The 26109-nt window shown below is 45.7% G+C and overlaps 1 protein-coding gene across 1 annotated transcript in view; it reads right to left on the reverse strand.

The window, feature by feature from the left end:
- The window catches only part of LOC134344531 (uncharacterized), a 103159-nt gene that overhangs the window by 35986 nt on the left and 41064 nt on the right, over positions 1 to 26109 (reverse strand). The window contains exons 2-3 of the mRNA XM_063044494.1: positions 24381 to 24519; positions 1668 to 1821 (exon numbers count right to left, since the gene is read on the reverse strand). Of these exons, the coding sequence (XP_062900564.1) occupies positions 1668 to 1821; positions 24381 to 24519 (293 nt within the window). The remainder of the gene's footprint in view (positions 1 to 1667; positions 1822 to 24380; positions 24520 to 26109) is intronic.

Genomic DNA, 26109 nt, shown 5'->3' on the forward strand with positions numbered 1-26109 from the left:
GGAATGGCAGAGCAGGCTCGATGGGCCAAATGGCCTAATTCTGCTCCTATATCTTATGGTCTAGTACCATGGGGAATGACCTCTGGTCATTGTCCTGATCTACTGCAGACTGAGTGACAGGTATTCTTTCCTGCTACTCGTCAACAATTGTGTTATATTATCTGATTACCAGGTTAGTGGAAGGCACACTTGACACTGAGAACTTGAAGTCAGACGTTAGAGGGTTCTGGAAATGTCAGCTGTTATCACTGAAACATTGAGCAACACACACAAAGCGCTAGAGGAACTCAACAAGTCAGGCTGCATCTATGGAGAGGAATAAAGAGTAGCCATTTTAGACCCAATGAAGTCCTCATGCAGAGACTCCGCCCCAAGTGTTAACTGTTTATTCCCCTTCATTGATGCTGCCTGACCTGCTGAGTTCCTCCAGTATTTTGTATGTGTTGCTGAAGATTTCCAGCATCCGCAGAATCTCTTCTGTATCATTAAAATGTTACCATGGCTAATAGACCTGCTACCTCACAGTGCCAGTGAGTTAGATTGGGTTGTGATATCTGCACTCTCTCCTCGAGGCTGTGTAGGTTTCTTCTGGGTGCACCAGTTTCCTCCGACATCCCAGAGATGGGCAAGTTGGATCGGCCACTGTGAATTGCCCCCAGGGGTAAAATCTGAGTGGGGGCTTGGGGGCGGTGAAGTTGATGAGAATAAAAATTAAAACAGGATTAGTGTAAATGGGCGGTTGATGGTCAGCATGGAATTGGAGGGCCGAAGGGCCTGTTTCCTTGTTGGAGAGGGACAGAACCTTACCCAGTCTGTCTCGTGTCCCTAACTACCCCATGGCCTAGCAAGTGTAGAACAGCACAGGCCCTTCGGCCTACAAAATTGTGCTGACCTTTCCATCAACTCCAAGATCAATCTAATCCTTCCTTCCCACATAACCGTCCATTTTTCTATCATCCATGTACCTGTCTTCAAGATTCTTAAACGTTCTTAATGTATTTGCCTCTACCACCACCACGGCAGGGTTTTCCACAACTTGTAAAGTATGCCCACAACTTGTGGATGATCAGACACAGTAAGATAAATCATCATTGTCGTCATTATGTGCCGGGTCATATGACGTGGCTGATCATGGCCTTACCTATGACTACGATTGTTCTTGGTAAATTTTTCTACAGAGGTGATTTGCCATTTCTTTCTTCTGGGCAGTACCTTTTCGAGATGGGTGACCCCAGCCAATTTCCCCTGGGATCAATAAAGTATGACTATGACTACTATTAACACTCTTCAGAGATTGTCTGCGTGGCATCAGTGGTAGCATAACCAAGACTTGTGATACGTACCAACTGCTCATACAACCATCCACCACCTGCTCCCATGGCTTCACGTGACCCTGATCGGGAAGGGTGGGGATAAGCAGGTGCTACACCTCGCCCAAGGGTGACCTGCAGGCTAGTGGAGAGGAAGGAGCTCCTTACTCCTCCTTTGGTAGAGACATATCTCCACCCTGCCACCCAAGCAAGATAAATACCACTGGAAACTCGGTAAGTTCGGCAACATTGCATAGTCACTCTGCTCAACCCACCTTCAGATTTTGATCTCATACTCATAAACGTTGGTCAGGTTTCAAATCCCTCAGCTGAAATGTGTTCCAGGAAGGTCCCTACCTGTGTGCCAGGCTGGTCGCCCGAGAAGAGGTCCGGGCCGCCAGGCCCAGTGGAGTCTGTTTGCGTGCTGGCTGTGGTGAGGTTCCAATGTGCCCGTGAGGAGCTGAGCAAACGGTGGATCTCCAGCTGCTGGGTCTTGATGGTCCGCTCTAACCTGGAGAGGAGAATTACAGAGATACCAGAGACGGCCGGTGCTGGGGTCTGCAGCAAGAAACAAGCTGACCAGGTGGCTGAAGGAAGTGGTGGAGATGGATACAATTGCAGCATTGAAAATACATGTGTTCAGTTCTGGTCATTTCTTGTAGAGGATGTGAAAGCTTTAGAAAGGGGGCACAGGAGATTGATCAGGACCCTGCCTAGATTAGAAAGCATGTCCCAGAAGGGTAGGTTGAGCAAGCTGGGGCTTTTCTCTTGAGCAAAGGAGGATGAGAGGTAACCTGGCAGAGACGTACAAGAGGATAAGAGGCATAGATCGAGTGGCAAATTGTAAAGTCTGCAGATGCTGGAAATCTACAGCAACACACACCAAATGCTGCAGGAACTCAGCAGGTCAGGCAGCCTCTGTGAAGAATAAACAGTCGAGGTTTTGGGCCGAGATCCTGGACGGACAGACATTTTTCCAGGCTGGCGATGGCTAATACTCCACAAGGGGGCATGGTAACTGGAATGTGGGAGAGTGGGATGTCAGAGGGAGGTTTTTTCCACAGAGAGTGATGGGTGTGTGAGTCACGCTACCAAGGGCGGTGGTAGAGGCTGACACACGAGGGGCATTTAAGAGACTCTTAGACAGGAACAAGGACGAAAGAAAAAATAGAGGGTTATGTGGGTGGGAAGGATTAGATTGATCTTAGATTACAGATTAAAGGGTCGGCACAACATCATGGGCCAAAGGGTCTGTGGTGTTCTATGTTCTATATAGATAGGTACACAGAAAGGAAAAGTTTAGAGGAATATAGACCAAATGCAGGAAAAATGAAACAATTTCACAGGTGAATTAGGCCAAAGGGCCTGTTTCCTTATTTGTGTGTCTCTAATGCAGGGGTTCCCAACCTGTCTTATGCCATGGACCAATACCATTAACCAAGGACCCCAGGTTGGGAACTCCTGTTCTAATGGATCCTATTACAAGGGGTGCAGGAGCACAAAGACCTAGGGGTATAGGTGTGCAAGGCACTGAAGGTGAGATGGTGGGCTGAGAAAGCAGTTAAAAAGGCAGGCGCAGTTCTGGGTTTTACCAATCCAACCATAAAACCAAGCAGGTCATGCTGAGCCTTTACAAAACACTATTCCAGCCTCATCTGGAGAACTGTGTTCAATTCTGGGCAATCACGATAGGGTGGAGATCCACCCTATCAAGTGGATATTCCAGAAAATATTTACGAGAATGGGTCCTGGAACAAAAGACGACATTTATCATTTAGAGAGGCTGGGGTAGTTTTCTTTGGAGGAAAAAAAGCCGAAGGGCTATCAGACAGACATATAGAAAGTGATGAGGGGTCCGGACAGAATAGATGTCCGAGTTTATCATCGAGCACTACAGCAGACAGGTAGAGTATAAGAGGAGCAGAGAACTATGAGGAAAGGGTTTTGTTATTACACATTGTGGTTGGAAATTGGAATGTGCTGCCTGCAAATATGGTCAAGGCAGATTGCACTGCGGTTTCCAAGGAACTGGATAAATATATAAAGGAGAAACATTTGCCAGGAAATAGGACTGGGAATGGAAATAGAGAGTTGTGCTGGTAGGAAGCCAGTAGAGACAAGATGGGCTGAATGGACTTCACCTGTGCCACAGCAAACAAACTCAGAGGAATCTTTCTACATCTGTTCAATGCCCTGGTTAGACCACAGCACAAGGAGGATACATCAGCCTTCAAGGAGATTTACCAACCCTTTTAGGTGGAAAGGTTAGATATTAGCTTTATTTGTCATACGAACATCAAAAGATACAGCGAAACGCCTCATTTGCGTCATTACTTGCAAAGTGCTGGGCGTAGCCTGCAACAGTTGCTGTGCCTCCTGCGCCAACATAGCAAGCCCAAAACTCACTCACCCTAACCGTGCATCTTTGGACGATGGGAGGAAACTGGAGCACTCCGAGGAAACCCACCCAGTCACGGGGAGAACGTACAAACTCCTTACAGACAGTGGCGAGAATCCAACCCTAATCAGTGACCACTAGTGCTGTGAGGAAATTACTGAGCCTTCCCTTACAAATGGTACAGCCTAAATGAAATGGCCCAGTGAATCTCAGGGTAGTATATGGTGACGTACTTTGGTAATAAATTTACATTGCACTTTGAGGCATTTAGAAGTCAAGGGGTGATTTACTTACAAGTGTTTTACAACATTGAACATCTTTATATTCTCTATTTCTACTGGTTTCAGAGTCTGGAATTGAACTATGCATTTGGGAGTGATATTAGGAGCCATTTCTACACGATGGATAAAAGCCGTACACATGGATTAGCTCAGACTTCAGTCACACGGTAGATGGACAGCAGACACTCAAAGGGTTGAATGGCCTCCGCAGGCTAAATTCCTGCTGCTGCACTTCTCCAAGACATGCGGTAGCCAGACATCCTGAACATTATTGAGCAGAAATTAATTTTCATTTTCCTTCTTAACTCCACCCTGTCAAATTACTAGCAGTATTAAAATCTAGGCTGTCTCCCAGAAAACAGCCCAGCCTGTTTTGACCTCGTCTGAAATGACATTACTGTGAGCGCTCCACATCAGTCAAATGACCCCAGCAGCAGTTTAATCCACCCTAGTGCCACAGACACACCTCTCAAGTCAAGTCACTTTTTATTGTCATTTCAACCATAACTGCTAATACAGAGCATAGTAAAAATGAGACAACGTTTTCCAGGACCATGGTGCTACATGAAACAATACAAAAATCCTTTTACCTCAAGCTGTCAAGACCCCTCACTGATCTAAGATGGCTCCATAGGTGCTTAATAACAGAAGAAACAAAAAGGAGGAAGAAGCACTTAGCTTTGACATTCATTAAGGTGTTGGGTGAGATTCTAAAGATTTAAAGATTAGCTTTATTTGTCACACATACTCCGAAATGTGCAGTAAAATGCATCATTTGTGTCAAAGACCAATGCAGTCCGAGGACTGTGCTTGGAACGTGCCCACAACTTACTAACACCAACCCCAACCCATACGTCCTTGGACTGTGGGAGGAAACTGGAGCACCCGGAAGGAACCCACACGGTCACGGGGAGAACATAGAAACTCCTGACAGACAGCAGCGGGAGTCGAACCACAATCAAGGATCTCTGTCACTGTAAAGTGATCGAGCTAACCGCTACACCCCCCATGCTGCCCAACATTGAACTCTAACTAATCACCGCTGTAGGCACGCAGAGGGGAGTCTTATTTGCAACAGACCAGTTGGACAGAATGGCCTGTTTGCTTGCTGTATGACCCTGTGACTTTCCTATCCTACCCTAAATCCTTTTACCTCAAGCAGTTTTGCAATATTACTTTACTGTGTTCCTAAGTGAGGGAGCAAGTTTGCCTCCCTCAGCACCCAATCTGGAAGAGCACAGACTGAGGGGTAGACAGGATTGGCTAAAACATAACGCCACCTCGACAGGTACAGGCAGTTGCGTTCTCGACCAAGAAAAACCAATACATGCAACAGAAAGGAGCAGCGATGTGAAGCTCCCAGGAAAATGGGAGCACAAATTAGAACATAGAATATAGGACAGCACAGCACAGAAACAGGTCTGGCAGCACCTGTGGAGAGGAATAAACAGACGACATTTCAGGCTGAGATCCTTTATCATAGTCCTGATGAAAGGTGTCAGTCCAAAACATTAACTATTTATGCCCCTCCATAGATGCTGCCTAATCTGCCGAGTTCCTCCGGCACTTGGGAGTGTGCTTAAGACTTCCAGCATCTGGTGCCAAATTAAGCTAAATGTTTTCTACCTATAGGTGATCCATATCCCTCCATGTCCGTGCCTCTCAAACATCACTGCTTCACCATTACCCATGGCACCCACTACTTGCCCCACACATCTTCTCCCCTCTCACCTTAAATGCATATCCACAAGTATCTGGGTGGTGGGTGGAGATACCTGTCCACCAAAGGTGGTATAAGGTGCTCCCTCCCCTCCCTCCACTAGCCTGCAGGTCACCCTTGGGCGAGGTGTAGGACCTGCTTAGTGCCACCCCCACCCCCACCTCGATCAAGGTCATGAGAAGCCACGGGAGCAGGTGGTGGATGGTCATATGAGCAGTCCTGGTCCACATCACAAGTCCTGGTCATGCAACCACTGACACCAGGCAATCAATCTCTGAAGAATACTGATAATGGTTGGGGTCACCTGCCTTGTAAAAATGCTGCCCAGAAGGCAGCAATGGCAAACCACTTCTGCAGAAACATTTGCCAAGATCAATGATGATTATGGAAAAATCATGATCGCCCACATCATGACAGGCACATAACGAACAAACAAACCAGTATCTGACATTTCTACCCTATTATAAAGCCTCTGAGTGCCTACTCCATCTATGCCTTTCTTAACTGTATAAACCCCAACAGGTCTACCCCAGCCTCCGATGGGGGGTGTGGGGGGAGGACAACAAATTTGTCCAACCTCCCTTTCCAGCACATGCCCTCTCATCTAGGCATCATCCTGGTAAACCTCTTCTGCACCCTCTCCAAATCCTCCACACCCTTCCTACGTGGGGTGCCCAGAATTGCACACAATATTCCAAATCTGTCTAACCAAAGTTTTATATAGCTAAAACCACTTTATGGAAAAAAGTCCTGACTGCCTGCATTTGGGGACTGACTATAAAAAGGCCTACAAATAGTAGTGGATACAGCCCAGTCCATCACGGGCAAAGCCCTCCCCACTATTGAGCACATCTACATGGAGTACTGTCACAGGAAAGCAGCATCCATCATATGGGACCACCACCACCCAGGCCATGCTCTCTTCTCGCTGCTGCCATCAGGAAGCAGGTCCAGGAGCCTCAGGACCCACGCCACCAGGTTCAGGAACAGTTATTACCCCTCAACCACCAGGCTCTTGAACCAGAGGGGATAACTTCAGTCAACTTCACTTACCTAACATGGAACTGTTCCCACAACCTATGGACTCACTTTCAAGGTCTCTTCATCTCAATATTTTTTTGCTTATTTATTATTAATACCTTCTTTTATTTCTTTGTAGTTACTGTGAATGTCCACAAGAGAATGAATCTCAGGGTTGTATATGGTGACATATATATACTTTGATAATAAATTTACTTTGAACTTAATAGCTACAGAAGGGAACTAATCAAAACTTTCCCAAGGAAAAGGTTGTTGGACGTCCCCTAGAGTACAGATTTCCCACACTGTTCTGATTCGATAGGCTCCAGTGGTCTTTTCCAGTTCAAAGCACGGACAGAGGAAAGCAATGAGTACCACACATATTAAAGATCCCCAGATGGCCACCTCTAAGTCAGTTTAACCAGTTTAACATTATACACGCCACTAGTTCAAACCCTGAACCCCTGCAGGTTTCCACGGAAACAGCAATACACTCAGCCTGTCAGTTCTCTCAACCGGGGAAGGCAACATAATTTCAGGGAATAATAAGGAGGAATTTCTTTCGCCAGAGGGTGATGAATCTGTGGAATTTATTGCCGCAGGCAACTGTGGAGGCCAAGTCACTGGACGTATTTAAATCGGAGTTGCAGACGAGTGTGTCCCTACAAAATCATTCAGAGCAGAGGTTGATAGGTTCTTGATTAAAAAGCGCATCAAGGTTTGTGGGGGGGGGGGAGGCAGGAGAATGGGGTTGAGAGGGATAATAATCAGCCATGATGGAATGGCAGAGCAGATGATGGGCGAATGGCCCAATTCTGTTCCTATGCTTTATTATCTTATAGTCTTATAAGGCATTCTCTTGAAGTGCAGATACACTAGGGATCTTAGCCTGGCACAGCAACTGCTCTTCCCTAGACCCAGAGAACATGCAGAGAATGGATTCTTGATTACCTGACTGGCAGACCACAGTACGTGTGCTTGCAACACTGTGTGTCCGACAGAGTGATCAGCAGCACTGGGGCTCCACAGGGGACTGTCTTGTCTCCCTTTCTCTTCACCATTTACACCTCGGACTTCAACTACTGCACAGAGTCTTGTCATCTTCAGAAGTTTTCGGATGACTCTGCCATAGTTGGATGCATCAGCAAGGGAGATGAGGTTGAGTACAGGGCTACAGTAGGAAACCTTGTCACATGGTGTGAGCAGAATTATCTGCAGCTTAATGTGAAAAAGACTAAGGAGCTGGTGGTAGACCTGAGGAGAGCTAAGGTACCGGTGACCCCTGTTTCCATCCAGGGGGTCAGCGTGGACATGGTGGAGGATTACAAATACCTGGGGATACGAATTGACAATAAACTGGACCGGTCTAAGAACACTGAGGCTGTCTACAAGAAGGGTCAGAGCTGTCTCTATTTCCTGAGGAGACTGAGGTCCTTTAACATCTGCCGGACGATGCTGAGGATGATCTACGAGTCTGTGGTGGCCAGTGCTATCATGTTTGCTGTTGTGTGCTGGGGCAGCAGGCTGAGGGTAGCAGACACCAACAATCAATAAACTCATTCGTAAGGCCAGTGATGTTGTGGGGATGGAACTGGACTCTCTCACGGTGGTGTCTGAAAAGAGGATGCTGTCTAAGTTGCATGCCATCTTGGTCAATGTCTCCCATCCACTACATAATGTACTGGGTGGGCACAGGAGTACATTCAGCCAGATACTCATTCCACCGAGATGCAACACAGAGCGTCATATGAAGTCATTCCTGCCTGTGGCCATCAAACTTTACAACTCCTCCCTTGGAGGGTCAGACACCCTGAGTCAATAGGCTGGTCCTGGACTTATTTCATAATTTACTGGCATAATTTTACATATTACTATTCAACTATTTATGGTTCTATTACTATTTATGATTTATGGTGCAACTGTAACGAAAACCAATTTCCCCCGGGATCAATAAAGTATGACTATGACTATGTAAACATGGCCCAATAAAGCTAAGCTTTAATTCTTAACACAAAGGAATTCTGCAGATGCTGGAAATCCAGAGCAACATACCCACAAAATGACGGAAGATCAGGCAACACACATAAAAGTTGCTGGTGAACGCAGTAGGCCAGGCAACATCTCTAGGAAGAGGTACAGTCAACGTTTTGGGCTGAGACCCTTCGTCAGGACTAACTGAAAGAAGAGCTAGTAAGAGATTTGAAAGTGGGAGGGGGAGGGGGGGATCCAAAATGATAGGAGAAGACAGGAGGGGGAGGGATGGAGCCAAGAGCTGGATAGTTGATTGGCAAAAGGGATATGAAAGGACCATGGGATGGGAGGCCTAGGGAGAAAGAAAAGGGGGAGGGGGGGAAAGCCCAGAGGATGGGCAAGGGGTATAGTCAGAGGGACAGAGGGAGAAAAAGGAGAGAGAGAAAAAGAATGTGTGCATATAAATAAATATATAACGGATGGGGTACGAGGGGTAGGTGGAGCATTAGTGGAAGTTTGAGAAGTCAATGTTCGTGCCATCAAGTTGGAGGCTACCCAGACGGAATATAAGGTGTTGTTCCTCCAACCTGAGTGTGGCTTCATCTTTACAGTAGAGAAGGCCGTGGATAGACATATCAGAATGGGAATGGGATGTGGAATTAAAATGTGTGGCCACTGGGAGATCCTGCTTTCTCTGGCGGACAGAGCGTAGGTGTTCAGCGAAACGATCTCCCAGTCTGCGTCGGGTCTCGCCAATACATAGAAGGCTGCATCGCGAGCACCGGACGTAGTATATCACCCCAGCCAACTCACAGGTGAAATGTCGCCTCACCTGAAAGGACTGTCTGGGGCCCTGAATGGTGGTAAGGGAGGAAGTGTAAGGGCATGTGTAGCACTTGTTGCGCTTACAAGGATAAGTGCCAGGAGGGAGATCGGTGGGGAGGGATGGGGGGGACGAATGGACAAGGGAGTCACGTAGGGAGCGATCCCTGCGGAAAGTGGGGGGGGGGCGGGAGGGAAAGTTGTGCTTAGTGGTGGGATCCCCTTGGAGGTGGCGGAAGTTACGGAGAATTATATGTTGGACCCGGAGGCTCGTGGGGTGGTAGGTGAGGACAAGGGGAACCCTATTCCTAGTGGGGTGGCGGGAGGATGGAGTGAGAGCAGATGTGCGTGAAATGGGGGAGATGCGTTTGAGAGCAGAGTTGATGGTGGACGAAGGGAAGCCCCTTTCTTTAAAAAAAAGGAGGACATCTCCTTTGTCCTGGAATGAAAAGCCTTATCCTGAGAGCAGATGCAGCAGAGACGGAGGAATTGCAAGGAGGGGATGGCATTTTTGCAAGAGACAGGGTGAGAAGAGGAATAGTCCAGATAGCTGTGAGAGTCAGTAGGCTTATAGTAGACATCAGTAGATAAATTGTCTCCAGAGATAGAGACAGAAAGATCTAGAAAGGGGAGGGAGGTGTCAGAAATGGACCAGGTAAACTTGAGGGCAGGGTGAAAGTTGGAGGCAAAGTTAATAAAGTCAACAAGTTCTGCATGCGTGCAGGAAGCAGCGCCAATGCAGTCGTCGATGTAGCGAAGGAAAAGTGGGGGACAGATACCAGAATAGGCACGGAACATAGATTGTTCCACAAACCCAACAAAAAGGCAGGTATATGGGTGCCCATGCCTACACCTTTGGTTTGGAGGAAGTGGGAGGAGCCGAAGGAGAAATTATTAAGAGTAAGGACTAATTCCGCTAGACGGAGCAGAGTGGTAGTAGAGGGGAACTGATTAGGTCTAGAATCCAAAAAGAAGCGGAGAGCTTTGAGACCTTCCTGATAGGGGATGGAAGTAGAGAGGGACTGGACATCCATCGTGAAAATAAAGCGGTGGGGGCCAGGGAACTTAAAATCTTCGAAAAGTTTCAGAGCGTGAGAAGTGTCACAAACATAGGTAGGAAGGGATTGAACAAGGGGGGATGAAACCGTGTCGAGGTATCAGGCAAAAGATCAGGCAGCAGCAATGGAGAGAGACAAACAGTTGACATATCAGACCAAGGCTCTTCATTGGGACTGGAAAAGAAGGGGGAAGAAAACGGAATAAGATGATGGGGAGAGGGGAAGGAGTACAAACTAGCAAGTGATAGGTGAAGCCAGGAGAGAGGGAAAATTGGTGGAGGGAGGGGGAGGGATGAAGTGAGAAACTGGGAGGTGATTGGTGGAAGAGATAAAGGGCTGAAGAAAAAGGTTATCTGATTGGAGAGGAGAGTGGACCGTGGGAGAAAGAGAAGGAGGGGCACCGGAGGGTGGTGATAGGCAGATGAGGAGAAGAGTTGGGGTAAGAGGGGAGCCAGGATAGGGAATAGGAAAAGACAGGAGGAGGAGGAGATGTGAGAAATTACAGGAGAGACCATAGACCGATATGTTGTTATGGGAATGGGTGGTCACCAGGAAATCTCACCTGTTGTGGTGGACGGAGTGAAGGTGCTTGACAAAGGGACCCCCCAGTTTATGTCAGGTCTCACCAATGTAGATGAAGTGTTGCCTCACCTGGAAGGACCGTATGAGGCCCTGAATGGTGGTGAGGGAGGAGGTGAATGGGCCCTTGTCTTACTTACAGGAACAAGTGCCAGAGGGCAATCAATGCGAAGGGATGAGTGGACAAGGGAATTATGTAGACAGCAATCCCTGTGGAAAGTAGAGTGTGGAGGAAGGGAAAGATGTATTTAGTGGTATGATCCCATTGAAGGTGGGGGAAATCATGAAGAATAATGTGCTGGACGCGGAGGCTCTTGGGGTAGCAGGTTCTTTCTACGAGTCCTTCACCTTTTCCACCTATCACCTCCTAAGTTCTCACTTCATCCCCCCTCATCTACCTTCCCCATCACCTGCCAGATTGTACTCCTTCCCCTTCCCCCCACAATCTTATTCCAGATTCTTTCCCCTTTCTGCCCAGTCCGGATGTAGATTCAAAGATTCAAAGTACATTTATGATCAAACTCTTTATGCAGTATTCAACTCTGAGATCCGTCTTCTCGCAGACAGCCACGAAACAAAGAAATCTATGAAATCCATTCCACGAGAAACATCAAACCTCCTCCCCACACACATGCAAAAAAAAAACCAAATTGCACAAAAAGCAAAAAGAAATGAGCAAAAAAAACAGAATATGAAACATCAACCCACAGAAGTCATCAAAAGAGTCCAGGCATATTCAGTTCAGCTTAGAGCAGTTCAGACTCGGGTTGTGTAGTTCATTGTCTGCAGTCCGCCCCAATCAAAATCACACAAAATAGCAACAGAAAAAGGAGTGACGTGAAACCAGAAACACATCATAACGTGAACTGCAAAGTCCAATCCACAAACCGCATCGATGAAACCTTGCCCAAGACCCATGACTCCAGCAACATCAAGCGAGAGGGGGAGGGAGAGAGAGAGATCATTCAAATGCAGGGATCTTCCTCTGGGAGCAGGGGATGAGTGAGTGAGTGAGTGAGTGAGTGAGTGAGAGAGAGAGAGAGAGAGAGAGACCATCACACGCAGACACCATCCCCCAGCAGCAGTAAGCAAGAGGCTGGTAGATGGTACCGACACCCCCTCGCCTCGATGATTTCAATCTTCATCGATGCTTTAATCGGAGATACCAGCAAGAAATGGAATCAATCATGGGCCCGTGCCATTTCAGGGTAATAAGAGTCTTGGAAACTGATCACTCCGTCCATAGATGCTGCCTGACCTGCTGAGTTCCTCTGGTATTTTGTGTTTGTTACTTTAATGTTTTAATCTCTCCAGGGTTGCTTGCCAGACATGCTGAATTTTTCCAGCATTCTCTGTTCTGTTTTGCATTGAAGATAGACCACTAAGACCATAAGACATGGGAGCAGAATTAGGCCATTCAGCCCATCGAGTCTTCTCCGCCATTCCATCATGGCTGATCCTCGATCCCACTCAACCCCATACACCTGCCTTCTCACCATATCCTTTGATGCCCTGACCAATCAGGAAATCATCAGCTTCTGCCTTAAATATACCCACAGGCTTGGCAGAGCATTCGATAGATTTACTACTCTCTGGCTGAAAAATATCCTCCTCACCTCTGTTCTAAAAGACCGCCCCTCAATTTTGAGGCTGTGCCCTCTAGTTCTGGATACCCGCACCATAGGAAACATCCTCTCCACATCCACCCTATCTAGTCTTTCAACATTCAGTAGGTTTCAATGAGATACCCCCACATTCTTCAAATTCCAGTGAGTACAGAGCCAAATGCCAAATGCTCCTCATATGTTAACCCCTTATTCCCTGAATCATCCTCATAAACCTCCTCTGGACTCTCTCCAATGACAACATACCCTTTCTGAGATATGAGGCCCAAAACTGTTGACGATACTCCATGTGCGGCCTGACTAGTGTCTTATAAAGCCTCAGCATTATCTCCTTGCTTTTCTATTCTATTCCCCTTGAAATAAATGCCAACATTAATTTCCTTTCTTTTGCCTTCCTTCCTTCTTTGTGATGGGGTGCTGAATTACCCCTATGAACTGTGTTTTGAAAAGAGAGAGAGGGACAAAGACTAACATTTGGACTGTCACTTTAAGGCACGAGGAGGAACTCAAACCAACTTTTCTGCTGAGTTGGGGAGAGAGAGAGAGCACCGAGCAGCTCATAAGTCACTATGGTGACCAAGGGCGATGTTATTTGATGGACAATCGATGTTATTGTTTCTCTGGAGCGTGTTTATACTTCCCAAGGACATTGCCTGCTTGTACATTTCTTACACAGACAAAGGAAGGAGGAGTTATTTGAATGACAGTTGGTACTCAGTACGGTGAGATAAATAGGAGGTCAGATGATAGACCTCAGGCCCATGTTTTTGGACACTGAATGAGCTTTGTTGTGCCCACAGGAAAAGTGGGTTTTTGGAGGATTGATCAGGTGGATCGACCAGTGGCTCTTGCAGTGAGAAAAGGAATTGACCAGTGGGGAGTTGTCCAGGTGTCCAACCCTTGCCTGGGCTGATAGCTCCACCACAGAAAAATGGTCCCGTTTGTTGTGGTCACAGTCAGTGACTTTTAAAGGATTTCAGAGGACAACGGGAAGATCGATGGCGTCAGCTCAACTGAAGACTCAAATCTCTCCCTCTCTCTCTCTCTCCATCACTACTCAACTCAACACCATGAACTGAACTGAACTTTACTCATTGTCGTAAGACTATCTATTTACCCCTAGACTTGAAGAAGCTTGGTTTTCATATATATTTCTACACTTAATGATATACTTACTTGTATATAATCATTGCTAACCTGTTTGATTTATCTGCATTTATATACTGTATTGCATAGTTACTAATAAACATTATCATTTAATAGCAATACTGGACTCCAAAGTGTTTTCCATTTCTGCTGGTTCTTTAACCCGTCAAGGGGTACGTGACATCTCAAAGAGTAGAGTGACATTTGTAATCTTCCAGTCCTCTGGGACCATGCCAGAATCAAGTGATTCTTGAAAGATCATGACCAATGCATCCGTCATCTCTTCAGCAACGTCTCTCAGGACTCTAGGACGTAATCCACCTGGTCCAGGTGACTATCCACCTTAAGACCTTTCAGTCTGTCTAGCAGTTTTCCCTTTGTAATAGCAATGGCACTCACTCCTGCTCCCTGACACTCACAGAACATTAGCACACTGCTAGCGTCTTCCACAGAAAAGACTGGTGCAAAGTACCCATTAAGATAATCTGCCATTTCTTTGTCCTCCATTACTACCTCACCAGCATAATTTTCCAGTGGTCCAATATCAACTGTCACCTCCCTTTTACTCTTCATATAACTGAAAAGACTTTTAGTATCCTGCTTTATATTATTGGCAAGTCCTGACGAAGGGTCTCGGCCTGAAACGTTGACTGCACCTTTTCCTATAGATGCTGCTTGGCCTGCTGCGTTCACCAGCAACTTTGATGTATGTTGCTTGAATTTCCAGCATCTGCAGAATTCCTGTTGTTTGCCCTTATATTTTATCTTTTCCCTTCTCATAGCTTTTTTAGTTACCTTTTGTTGGATTTTAAAAGCTTCCCGACCATCCAACTTCCCAATCTCTTTTACTACCTTATATGGCCTTTCCTTGGCTTTTATACAGTCCTTAACTTTGCCTACTCTTTCCATTTGAGAACTTCTTTTGTGGGACATATCTGTCGTGACCCTTGTGAATTATTCCCAGAAACTTCAGCCATCTCTGCTCTGCCATCACCCACACCAGTATCCTCCTCCAATCCACCTGGGCAAGCTCCTCTCTCATGCCTCTGTAATTCCCTTTATTCCTTTGTGATACAGATTCATCTGACTTATGCTACTCCCTCTCAAACTGCAGTATGAATTCAATCATATTATGATCACTGACTCCTCAGGGTTCCTTTACATTAAGCTGCCTAATAAGATCTGGGTTATTACACAACACACAATCTAAGATATCCTTTCCAAATAGGCTCAAGCACAAGCTGCTCTAAAAAGCCATCTTGTAGGCATTCAACAAATTCCCTCTCTTGCGATCCAACACAAACCTGATTTTCCCAATCCCCTTGCATATTAAAGTCTCCCATTACAATTGTGTCATTACCCTTATCACATGCCTTTTCCAGCTCCCTTTGCAATCTCAACCCCACATCTTGGCTTCTATTTGGAGGCCTATATATGATTCTCATAATGGTTTTTTTACCCTTGCAGTTTCTTAACTCCACCCACAAAAATCCCGACATTCTCTGACCATATGTCACCTCTTTCTAAAGATGTAATTTCATCTCTTACCAATAGAGCCACGCCAGCACCTGCGCCTTCCCGCCTGTCCTTTCAGTACAAGGTATCTCCTTTATTGTTAAGCTCTCAACTATGGCCTTCTTTTTGCTACAACTCAGTGATGCCCACAACGTCATACTGATCAACCTCTAACAGGGCCATGAGTTTGTCCACCTTATTCTAAATACTACGCATATTTAAATACAGCATTTTCAGTCCTGCATTATTTGCCCTTTTAAATTTTGCCTCTGTGGTACAATTTAACTCTTTGCTCTGTCTGCATTTGTACTCAAACTTTGGCTTGTCCTTCCTTATATTCATGTTACACCCATCATCTACTTGTAATCCTGCTGGCTCATCCTCAACTCTATCATACTGGTTCCCATCCCTCTGCCATATTAGCTTGAACCACTCCTAAAAGCAATAGTAAATCTGCCAGCAAGAATATTGCTCCCCCTCAGATTCAAGTGTAACCCGTCCCTTTTTGTACAGGTCACACCTGCCCCAGAAGAGGTCTCAATTATCCAGAAATCTGAATCCCTGCCACCTGTTCCAATTCTTCAGCCACACATTTATCCTCCACCTCATTCTATTCCTATCCTCACTGTTGTGTGGCACAGGGAGTAATCCCGAGATTACTACCCTTGAGGTCCTGCTTCTCAGCTTCCTTCCTAACTCGCTCTATTCTGTTTTCAGGACCTCCCCCCTTTTTCTACCTTATGTCCCACGACTTCCGGCTGCTCACCCTCCCTTTTCAGGATATTGTAGACACGTTCAGAAACATTATGGACCCTGGCACCTGGGAGGCAAACTACCATCCATGTTTCTTTATTGCCTCCACAGAATCGCCTATCTGTCCCCCGAACTATAGAGTCCTCTTTCTTCCAGCTCTACCCCCTCTCCCTTGGTTCCTTCACCCATCATCCTTCACCCCTCTTTGCTCCACCTACTCCTTATTGGCCTCCTCTCTGCTTTATAGAACAGGACAGCACTATACAGGCTCTTTGGCCTACGTTGTTGTGCTGACCTTTTAACCTACTCCAAGACCAATCTAACCTTTCCCTCCATTTTCCTATCATCCATGCGCCTGTCCAGGAGTCTCTTAAATGCCCCTAATGTATCTGCCTCTACCACCGCTCCTGGCAGGACGTTCCATGCTCTCTGTGTAAAAAGACCTACCTCTGACACCAACCCCTCATACTTTCCTCCAATCATCTTAAAAGTATGTCCTCTCATATTAGCCACTGCCAGCCTGGGGAAAAAAGTGCTGGCTGTCCACTCTATCTACACCTCCTATGCACCTTTATCAAATCTCCTCTCATCCTGCTTAGCTCCGAAGAGGAAAGTCCTAGTTCACTCAATCTATTCTCATAAAACATGCTCTCTAATCTGGGCAGCATCCTGGTAAATCTCCTCTGTATCTTCTCTAAAGTTTCCAAATCTTTCCTATAATGAGGTGAATAAAACTGAGCAGAATACTCCAACCTGGAGTTTGACAGAGCTGTAATATTACCTCATGGTTCCACCGAGTTTATTCCTCCCAAACTCTTAGTCGTGACGCAGTATCTTGACCCAAAATGCCAACAGCTCAGCCTCCCCCCAACAGGTGCTGCCTGACCCACTCAGTTCCTCCAGCAGTCTGTCTTTTTTTTTGGGGAAAATGGCCTTTTATTCTTCCTTGCTGAAAGCCTGCTATGATCTGCAACAGATGTCATGAGATAAATATGCACATCTCTGGCAAAAAACTGACTATTAAATTACACCACTGCAAACCGCCTCTGTGCACAGCAAGTCCAGCGGTACAAGAACAAATGTCAAATGGTGAAGTCCGCAAACACGTCTCCAAATCACAATTCCAATGTGGGAAATGCCTTTTCTGAAAGAACATCAGGAAACTTCCAACATTGTAGCATTTTCCAAATTCTGGCTGGGACGAGGCCAGAGACAAGCACGTGATTACCGTCCTGGTTGGTGAAAAAAAAAATTGGCTCACAGAACCATAAGTAACATGGCTACGCTACTGCGGGCGCCATGGTAGTGTAGCGGTTACCACGACGCTGTAACAACTCAAGGCATTGGAGAGTTCAATTCTGGTGTCGTCTGTAAGTACTTTGTACATCCTCCCCATGGAATACGTGGGTTTTCCGCGGGGAGGGGAGGGGTGCTCCAGTTTCCTCCCACAGTCCAAAGATGCACCAGGGAGGTTAATTGGTCATTGTCCTGTGATTAAGCCAGGGTTAAATCGCTGGGTGCTGCAGAGCTGTGTGGCTCGAAGGGCCAGAAGGGCCGATTCCACACTCTATCTCTAAATACATAAACCGTGGATGGATGTTACAGCACAGACTTCATCTCATTAGGTTGACACCACTGTTTGTGTTATCACATGAAACTTGTCCCACCCAGCCCTTGTCCCACTGCCAGAAAATTCCATTTCTTTCTCCCTCATGTATTTATCAAACTTCTCCTTAACTATCTCTCCCACATCGTCATGTGGCATGGTCCCATATTTTTGACTAAAACCATTTCCTGGTGAGCAGTGTCTATACGGTCCACGTCAATGATCTTCCTTAAGGACATCTCTCACGTCACCAACAGCCCATTTTTAATGCTAAAAGAGCCCTCGCGATGATAATTGTCAAGCTGCAGAGCTCTAGAAGAAAGAGAAATCATCAATATTGCCAGCATCTAGGCACTGCAGTGCACAATCATTTTACAGCACCAGCAATCACTGATCAGGGTTCGATTCCCGCCGCTGCCTTTAAGGAATTTTGTACCTTCTCCCCGTGACCATGTGAATTTCCTCTGGGTGTTCCGGTTTCCTCCCATATTCCAAAGTCGAGCGGGTTAGGCTGAGGGTTAGTGAGTTGTGGGCATGCTACGTTGACGCTGGAAGCACAGGCTGCCCCCAGCACCATCCTCGCAGATTTGCTTTGACGCAAATGAGACGTTTCACTTTATGTTTTGATGTTTCAATGTACCTGTGACAAATAAAGCTCATCTTTATCTTTACAATACTTTGACTACACAAAGCAATATTGCAAACCTCCAAAGCCTGTCTGTTATATAAAAGGCTCTTTAGTGGCGTTGGAATGTGCGCCAACACTTGTTGCTATCCTCAGCACATCCCTAGTTGCTAATGCAAAGTGACGTATTTCACTGTATGTTTCAACGTACATGTGACAGTTAAATCAGAATCTGATTCTGAGTGTGACAGAATTCTCCCCACTCGCCTAAGGAGTGCAGTTTTACCAACACTCAAGAATTCAACAACATACAGTTCAAAGTAAATTTATCATCTAAGTAAATATATGTCACCAGATACAGCCCTGAGATTAATTTTCTTGCAGGCATGTTCAATAAATCCGTAATAGAATAATAATGGACTAAAGGCAGGAGGAGAGAGAGCAGGGCACCGCTTGTGTGCACAGCCCTCCGGTGAAAAATTATATTGTATCTGTTAAATAGGGGCCGTGGACAATTCTGATTTGATGGAGAATGGACGTGAAAGCACAGAGGAACATCTGGAGAAATTTCTGAAACGCTCGTTCGCTGCTGTCATTACTGCGTGGTCGGGAATCTTTCGGAGGGTAGGCCTCAAAATCCCCGGCTTTGCCTGCTGTTGGCGACCAAGGTTGAGGTCAAATCGTTCGGACAGAGATGGTGCTCAGTACTCGGTGTCAGAGAGCTGATCAGAGCTCGAAGTTTTCGGATGACTCAGAGTCGGACTGTGGTCGGCATGGCAGGGAGAGTTTTTCTTCCTTCTCCCGTCTGCATGAGATGTGGGACATTTGAGAAACTTTGAACTTTACTGTACTCATGGACTTCTTCATCAAGTTATGGTATTGTTGCACTGTTGTGACTATATGTTATAATTATGTGGTTTTGTCAGTTTTTTCAGTCTTGGTCTGTCCTGTGTTTTGTGATATCACACCGGAGGAAATAATGTATCATTTCTTAATGCATGCATTACTAAATGACAATAAAAGAGGACTGTGTGTCCTCATAATCTAACCATAGTAGAATCAATGAAAGACTGCACCAACTTGGGTGATCAGCCAGTGTGCAAAAGACAGCAAACTGCAAATACAAAAAGAAAGAAATAATGATAGTAATAATAAATAAGTAAGCAATAAATATCAAGAATGTGAGATGAAGAGTCCTTGTAAGTGAATCCATTGGTTGTGGGAACGTTTTAGTGATGAGGCAAGTGAAGTTATCCCCTTTGGTTCAAAAGTCTGATGGTTGAGGGGTAATAACTGTTCCTGAACTTGGACGTGAGAGTCCTGAGGCTCCTGTGCCTGGACACAGTAGCCCTTGATAACACCATCCGCTTGCTCCATCACCGACACACAGGAGCAACAGTCTGTACCACTTAGAGGATGAACCACATCAGCTCAGTGAGACTCCTTAGACAGCACCTTCCAAACCCACCACCTTGAGCAGTGAGAATGACAAGGGCCACAAAAGCATATGAAACACTCCCTGGAAGTTGCCCTCCAAAACACACACCATCCTGACTTGGAAACTTATCAAAGTCGCAGGAAATCTCTCCCTCACAGCGTTTTGGGTGTACCCACATCTCAAGGACTACAACAGAATGGGTGATTAAATGCTGGCTCAGACTAAGAAGCTACACTTTCCTTGAATGAATAAAAAAACAAAGCACAGCGTAGCAGGAGTTCCGAGAACATTGGTTCATTGGAGTACGTGCCCAAGCAATTGGGCTACCTGTGACATCCACCCAGATTAACTTAACGGAAATGGCAGCACTGTAGCATAGTGGTTACCTCAATGCTTTACAGTACCAGAGACCTGGGTTTAACTCCTGCCGCAGTCTGTAAGGAGGTTTGTATGTTCATCTCGTGACCACGTGGGTTTCCTCCAGGTATACTGGTTTCCTCCCACAGTCCAAAGATGTACCAGACGGCAGGTTAATTGGTCTTTGTAAACTATCCCGTATTATTTTAGGGTTAAATTGGGGGTTGCTAGGCAGCGTGGCTCGAAGAGCCAGAAGGGCCTACTCCTTACTGTATCTCAATAACTAAAATTTTTTTTTTTTTTTTTTTTTTTTAAAGTGAAGAAAGAAGTAAGACTAATTTAGGTTGAGGAGTGTGCCGGGTTGCCAACTACCCATACTGATTTTTCCTTACGACATAGAAAGAAGCTATCTGAGCCATCAAGTCTTAACTAGCTCAGAGTTTCAGGCTGAGGCACACCAGGATACTTTCTATAGCTCAGGCACAGCAGAAGATTAACAGATCTGAATGGTCAACTCTGTTTCTCTCTCTCCAGATGATGCCTGACCTGCTGCATATTTCCAGTGACGTGCACATACGTGACGTGTGCATGCGTGTACGTGCCGATTTTTTTCTACAAATTGGCTTTGGCTTAATCTTCCCGATTCTACTAAGTGAAACTACACTGTACATAACTTATTTCTACTTTATATAGGCTGTGTATTTATCAGATTATTCCTGCTTTTACTATATGTTAGTGTTATTTTAGGTTTTATGTGTTATTTGGTATGATTTGGCAGGTTTTTTTTGGGTCCGGGAATGCTCAAAAATTTTGCCCATATAAATTAATGGTAATTGCTTCTTCGCATTACGCCATTTCGGCTTACGAACAGTTTCACAGGAACGCTGTACCTTAGCGGGGGGAATACGGGACAAGGGCGGTCCCGTATGGGACAAACCAATTTAGCCCAATATACGGGATGTCCCGGCTAATACGGGGCAGTTGGCAACCCTACCATTCCACGTGTCATGTACCTTCTGCCCCACACCAGGAGGTCCCACACTGACCTCCTCAGCCACCTCAGAACTGCAGTACAAGCAAATTATCCTCGAACCACAAGGGGCCACCTCAGAAGCAGGTGGAGGCAGAAACAGAGACCACATTTAAATAGGGCTAAGGCCTTGGACCAAGATCATCAGCCTTATTTTTAAATCCAAAATAAAACCTGGACAATATGGTAATAACGGAAAGGGGGAACTCAATCACGTCTGTCTGGAAGTGGTACTAAGGCCCAAGCTAACACAACATTACAAATTAATATAATTCTTTAAAAGAAAACCAGAACAATAACCTCAGAAACACAAGAGGCAGCTGGGTAATTCATGGCAACCAAAATAGTTCAAGGTGAGGACAATTGATTGATTATCCAAAAAACAATGTAAGGTTCTAAAGGAACACACACAAAATGCTGGGGGAACTCAGCAGGTCAGGCAGCATCTGTGGAAATGAATAAACTTCGGGCCGAGACCCTTCCTCAGGACTGGAGAGGAAGTAGGGAAGACACCAGAATAAAAAGACGAGGCAAAGGGAAGGAGGCTAGCTGGAAGGTGATAGGTGAAGCCAGGAGGGTGGGAAAGATAGGAAGGGTTAGAGAGGAAGGAATATGTTAGGAGAGGAGAGGGGACAATAGGAGAAAGGGAAGGAGATTCTTCCTTTACAAAGTAAAAAACTAAAAAGGTGTAGTGATTAGCACAACACCATCACAGAGCTGGCAACAACTTGGGTTTGATTCCACCACTCTCTGCAAGGAGTTTGTACATTCTGCCAGTGAGCAGGTGATGCTCCAGTTTCCTCCCACATTCCAAAGATGTGGGTTAATCGGTGACATGGCTGAAATTATGCTGTGTGGATTCACTTGGTTGGAAGGGCCTGTCATCGTGCTGCATCTCCGAACAGGAAAAAAGGTTCTGCCAATTGCAGGTGACGGGACTGGGATTCCGCAGAGTGGGAACTTATCTCCTTCTGAACCGATGGCTCAGTGCAGAATCACTCCCCAAGCAGCCAATTTAACTATTATTGTAGATGAGTTGTACCATGGAAAACAGAACCTCACCGGAGGTGAGAACAACTCATCAGGAACATGCAGTGTTCATTAAGAAGCTTTTAATGAAATCGTGCCATTGGCAGGTTGGATCAATATCACTGGTTTTCTTTCAGCAGATATTCTCTCTGCTGATGAATGAATGTCATTTTTATACGGGTCCCTTGTCAAGCATGTGACAAATCACCGGATACCTGGCGGTGCCCAGAGCTCCCGTTTCTGTCCAGAACCAGGGTGACCTTGCTTCACTCCCAGTGAGAAAATCATCTGAAATTCGAGCTAGCATCCCTTTGTAAATCGTTATACCGACACAGAAGCTAAGAGTCAGCTACTCGGAGTTAAACATTAACACATTTTTAAACACTATTTCTAATCATGCTGCGTTAGCCTCCTCAGCAGTTCCTAATTCAGCTTGGGACGCAGGGCCTTAGCAAACTTCCAGTTGTTGCCAGGTTGGCGAACAAGCTGATGGAAGTTACCCGAACAGGGGGCACTGTACTGTTAGAGTCGGGGGCTGTCCACCTCAAGATGGCAATAGAGCATAGAGCAGTACAGCACGCGAAGAGGCTCCTTGGCCCACAATGAACTATTTATATTAGTAATCAAATGGCCAACTAAACTATCCCTTCTGCCTACACAATCTGCATATCCTACACAGTCAAGTGTTTATCTAAGAGCCTCTTGAACCTCTATCATATTCGTCTTCATTACCACCCCAGGCAACACATTCCAGGCACCCACCATTCTATGTAAAATATTTGCACCACTCATCTCTTTCGTACATATCCCCTTCCAACCTTAAATTCATGCCCACTGGTATCAGCCATTTTGGCAGTGGAAAAATGGTTTGTCTACTCTACTGATGGCTCTCAAATCATAGACCCAGGAGATTTAGCCCATGCAGGAAAACCTGATGAAGGGTCTTGGCCTGAAACTTCAGCTGTTTATTGCCCTCCATAGATGCTGCCTGACCCGCTGTACACATTCACATAGACCTCTAACTTTTTTAAGCTGGCCCTTATTGTCAATTTCTTGTCAGCCATCTCTCATGGTTTATTTCCCCTTCAATTTTTTTTAGTCCTTGACCAGATTCAGAATTTATCCTGATTTTCAACCCTACCGCTAAATTTTACCACCATAGATTTTCTTTTTCAACGTAATAAGCTCCTTAATTTCTTTAGGTTAGACATGGAAGGATTTCTTTCGCAAGAGGAGGTGGTGAATTCATTGCCACAAATGGCTGTGGAAACCAAGACACTGGGTATATTTAAAGTGGAGGTTGAAAGGTTCTTGATTAGTCAGGGGTGTCACTGGTTACAGGGAGAAAGCAGGAGAATGAGGTTGAGAGGAATAATAAATTAGTCATGATCGAATGGTGGGGCAGACTGAATGGGCTAATTTTGCTCCTATGTCATGAGGTCTTATGGTTGATTCACCACCCTCACCCCATCCAACCCCAATGTGGAACTGTCCTCCTCACTGGGATACACTTTCAACAGATAACATACAACACAACAGCACAGTACAGGGCCTTCAGCCCACAATTTTGTGCCAACCTTTTAACCTACTCTCTAAAAATCAATCTACATAGCTATCACATTTTCTATTATCCATGTGCCTATCTAAGAGTCCTCAAAATATCCCTAATGCATCTGCCTCTCCCACCACCATGTCATGGCATTCCACGTACCCACAACTCGGTGTAAAAACCTACCTCTGATATCCCCCCTATTCTTTCCTCCAATCACCTTAAAATTATACTCCCCTCATACTAACCATTTCCTCCTTGGGAAAAAGTCTCTGGCTGTCCACTCTATTAATGCTTCATATCATCTTATACACCTCTATCTAGTCACCGCTCATTCCCCTTCACTCCAAAGAGAAAAGCCCTAGCTCACTCCACCTGTCTTTATAAGACATGCTTTCTAATCCAGGCAGCATCCTGGTAAATCTCCTCTGCACGCTCTCTAGAGCTTCCTATAATGAGGCGAACAGAACGGAACACAATATTCCAGTGCCTTTTATCAGAAGTCGGGAATTTATATCCTTGAATCACGCTCTGTCGCCACAACTTACCTCCACTTGATCTTCAGGAGATTGGCAACGTCAGCACAAAGTGTGACCACGCCCTTCCGAGAACTTCTGATCACGAATGCCACTGCTTTCGATGCAATTTCCTTGTCTTCATCACCACCATCTATTTCTGATCCGCCCCCTGGAAGGTCAGATTCAAGCAACAAGGAGAACTTCAGTAACAGCTCAGTCACTCTGGGCTGGCTAGGTACAGAATAGCGAATTATAGGCCTTCCTGTAGTGCATATACGTGGGAAGTGTCATCAGGAACAACTATGAACTATGATCTCCTGAAGTACATGGGCAGGGGCGGGGTAGATTTTGTTACCTGACCAGAAACTGAACTAAGCTGTTCCACCATGTGCAATTCCCAAAGAAGGATTTAGACCTCTCCAAACTTCAGGATGGTCCAAAGAGCTTCACAGCTAACAAAGTGTAGAAACATAACAACAGGGACATGCACAGCAAGTTACCACAAACATCAATGCATTCGCGGCCTTTTTTTAAGCTGGCATCCACAGAACAGCAAAGCAGAAGGGCACAAAGACTGTGCCAGCCATGATGCCAACCTAAATTAATCCCATCTGTCTGCACATGGTCAGTATCTCTCTATTCCCTGCCCGTCTACACTTAGTGGCCACTTTATTAGGTACACCTGTATACCTGTTCATTAATGCAAATATCTATTCAGCCAATTACGTGACAGCAACTCAATGCATAAAGCATGCCAACATGGTCACGAAGTTCAGTTGTTGTTCAGACCAAACATCAGAAAGGGGAAGAAATGTGACTTTGACCCTGGAATGATTGTTGGTGCCAGATGGGGTGGTTTGAGTATCTCAGAAACTGCCAATCTCCTGGGATTTTCATGCTCAACAGTCTCTAGAGTTACAGAGAATGGTGTGGAAAAACAAAAAAAAAAAAACAGCCAGAGAGCAGCAATTCTGTGGGTGAAAACACCTTGTTACTGAGAGAGGTCAGAGAAGAATAGACCGACCGGTTCAAATTGACAGGAAGGCGACAGTAACTCAAATAACCATGTCACAACAGTGGTGTGCAGTGGAGCAACTCTGAATGCACAGCATGTCGATCCTTGAAGTGGATGGGCCACAGCAGCAGAAGACCAGTGAGTGTATGTGTGTAAATGCCTTTCAAATATTTCTACTGTATCTGCTACAATCATTTCTCACGGCAAAATACTCCAGGCACCTACTTCTCTCTATGTAAATAAGGCTCACCTCACTCATTTCCTTCAAGCCTTCCCCCTCTCACTTTCAATTCAAGCTCTCTGGTGTTGAACATTTCTGTCCTGGGGAAAAATACTGACCATCTACCCCAGGAGTTTCCAACCAGGAGTCTGTGGACCCCTCCGTTAACGGTATGGGTACTTGGCATAAAGACTCAAGACTACATAAAATATAATATTTACTTTCAAATTAAAATACCATTATTACTACCTACAACACACTCGAGCCCCCAAGGGGGCCTATCGTTCCTGGTAAGATGGCGGCGTGTTTGGGCGCAGCAGCCTCTTGGAGGCTGACCAAATGTATTTTAGTCTTGTATAAACATCTTTTTTATGATTGCAGGGCAAAGCTAGGCGTTAAGAACTTCAAGTACGGGAGGTCTACCCTATTAGCCAGATGCTCATTGGCTAAGGAGCTGAACTTCTTGGGGACCGCGTTACTGCCTGCTACAGAAAGGCATTGAAGTCGGTGTGCGGCGTGTAGTC

The sequence above is a fragment of the Mobula hypostoma genome, chromosome 3 (assembly GCF_963921235.1).
Source record: "Mobula hypostoma chromosome 3, sMobHyp1.1, whole genome shotgun sequence".
Taxonomy (NCBI): Eukaryota; Metazoa; Chordata; class Chondrichthyes; order Myliobatiformes; family Myliobatidae; genus Mobula; species Mobula hypostoma.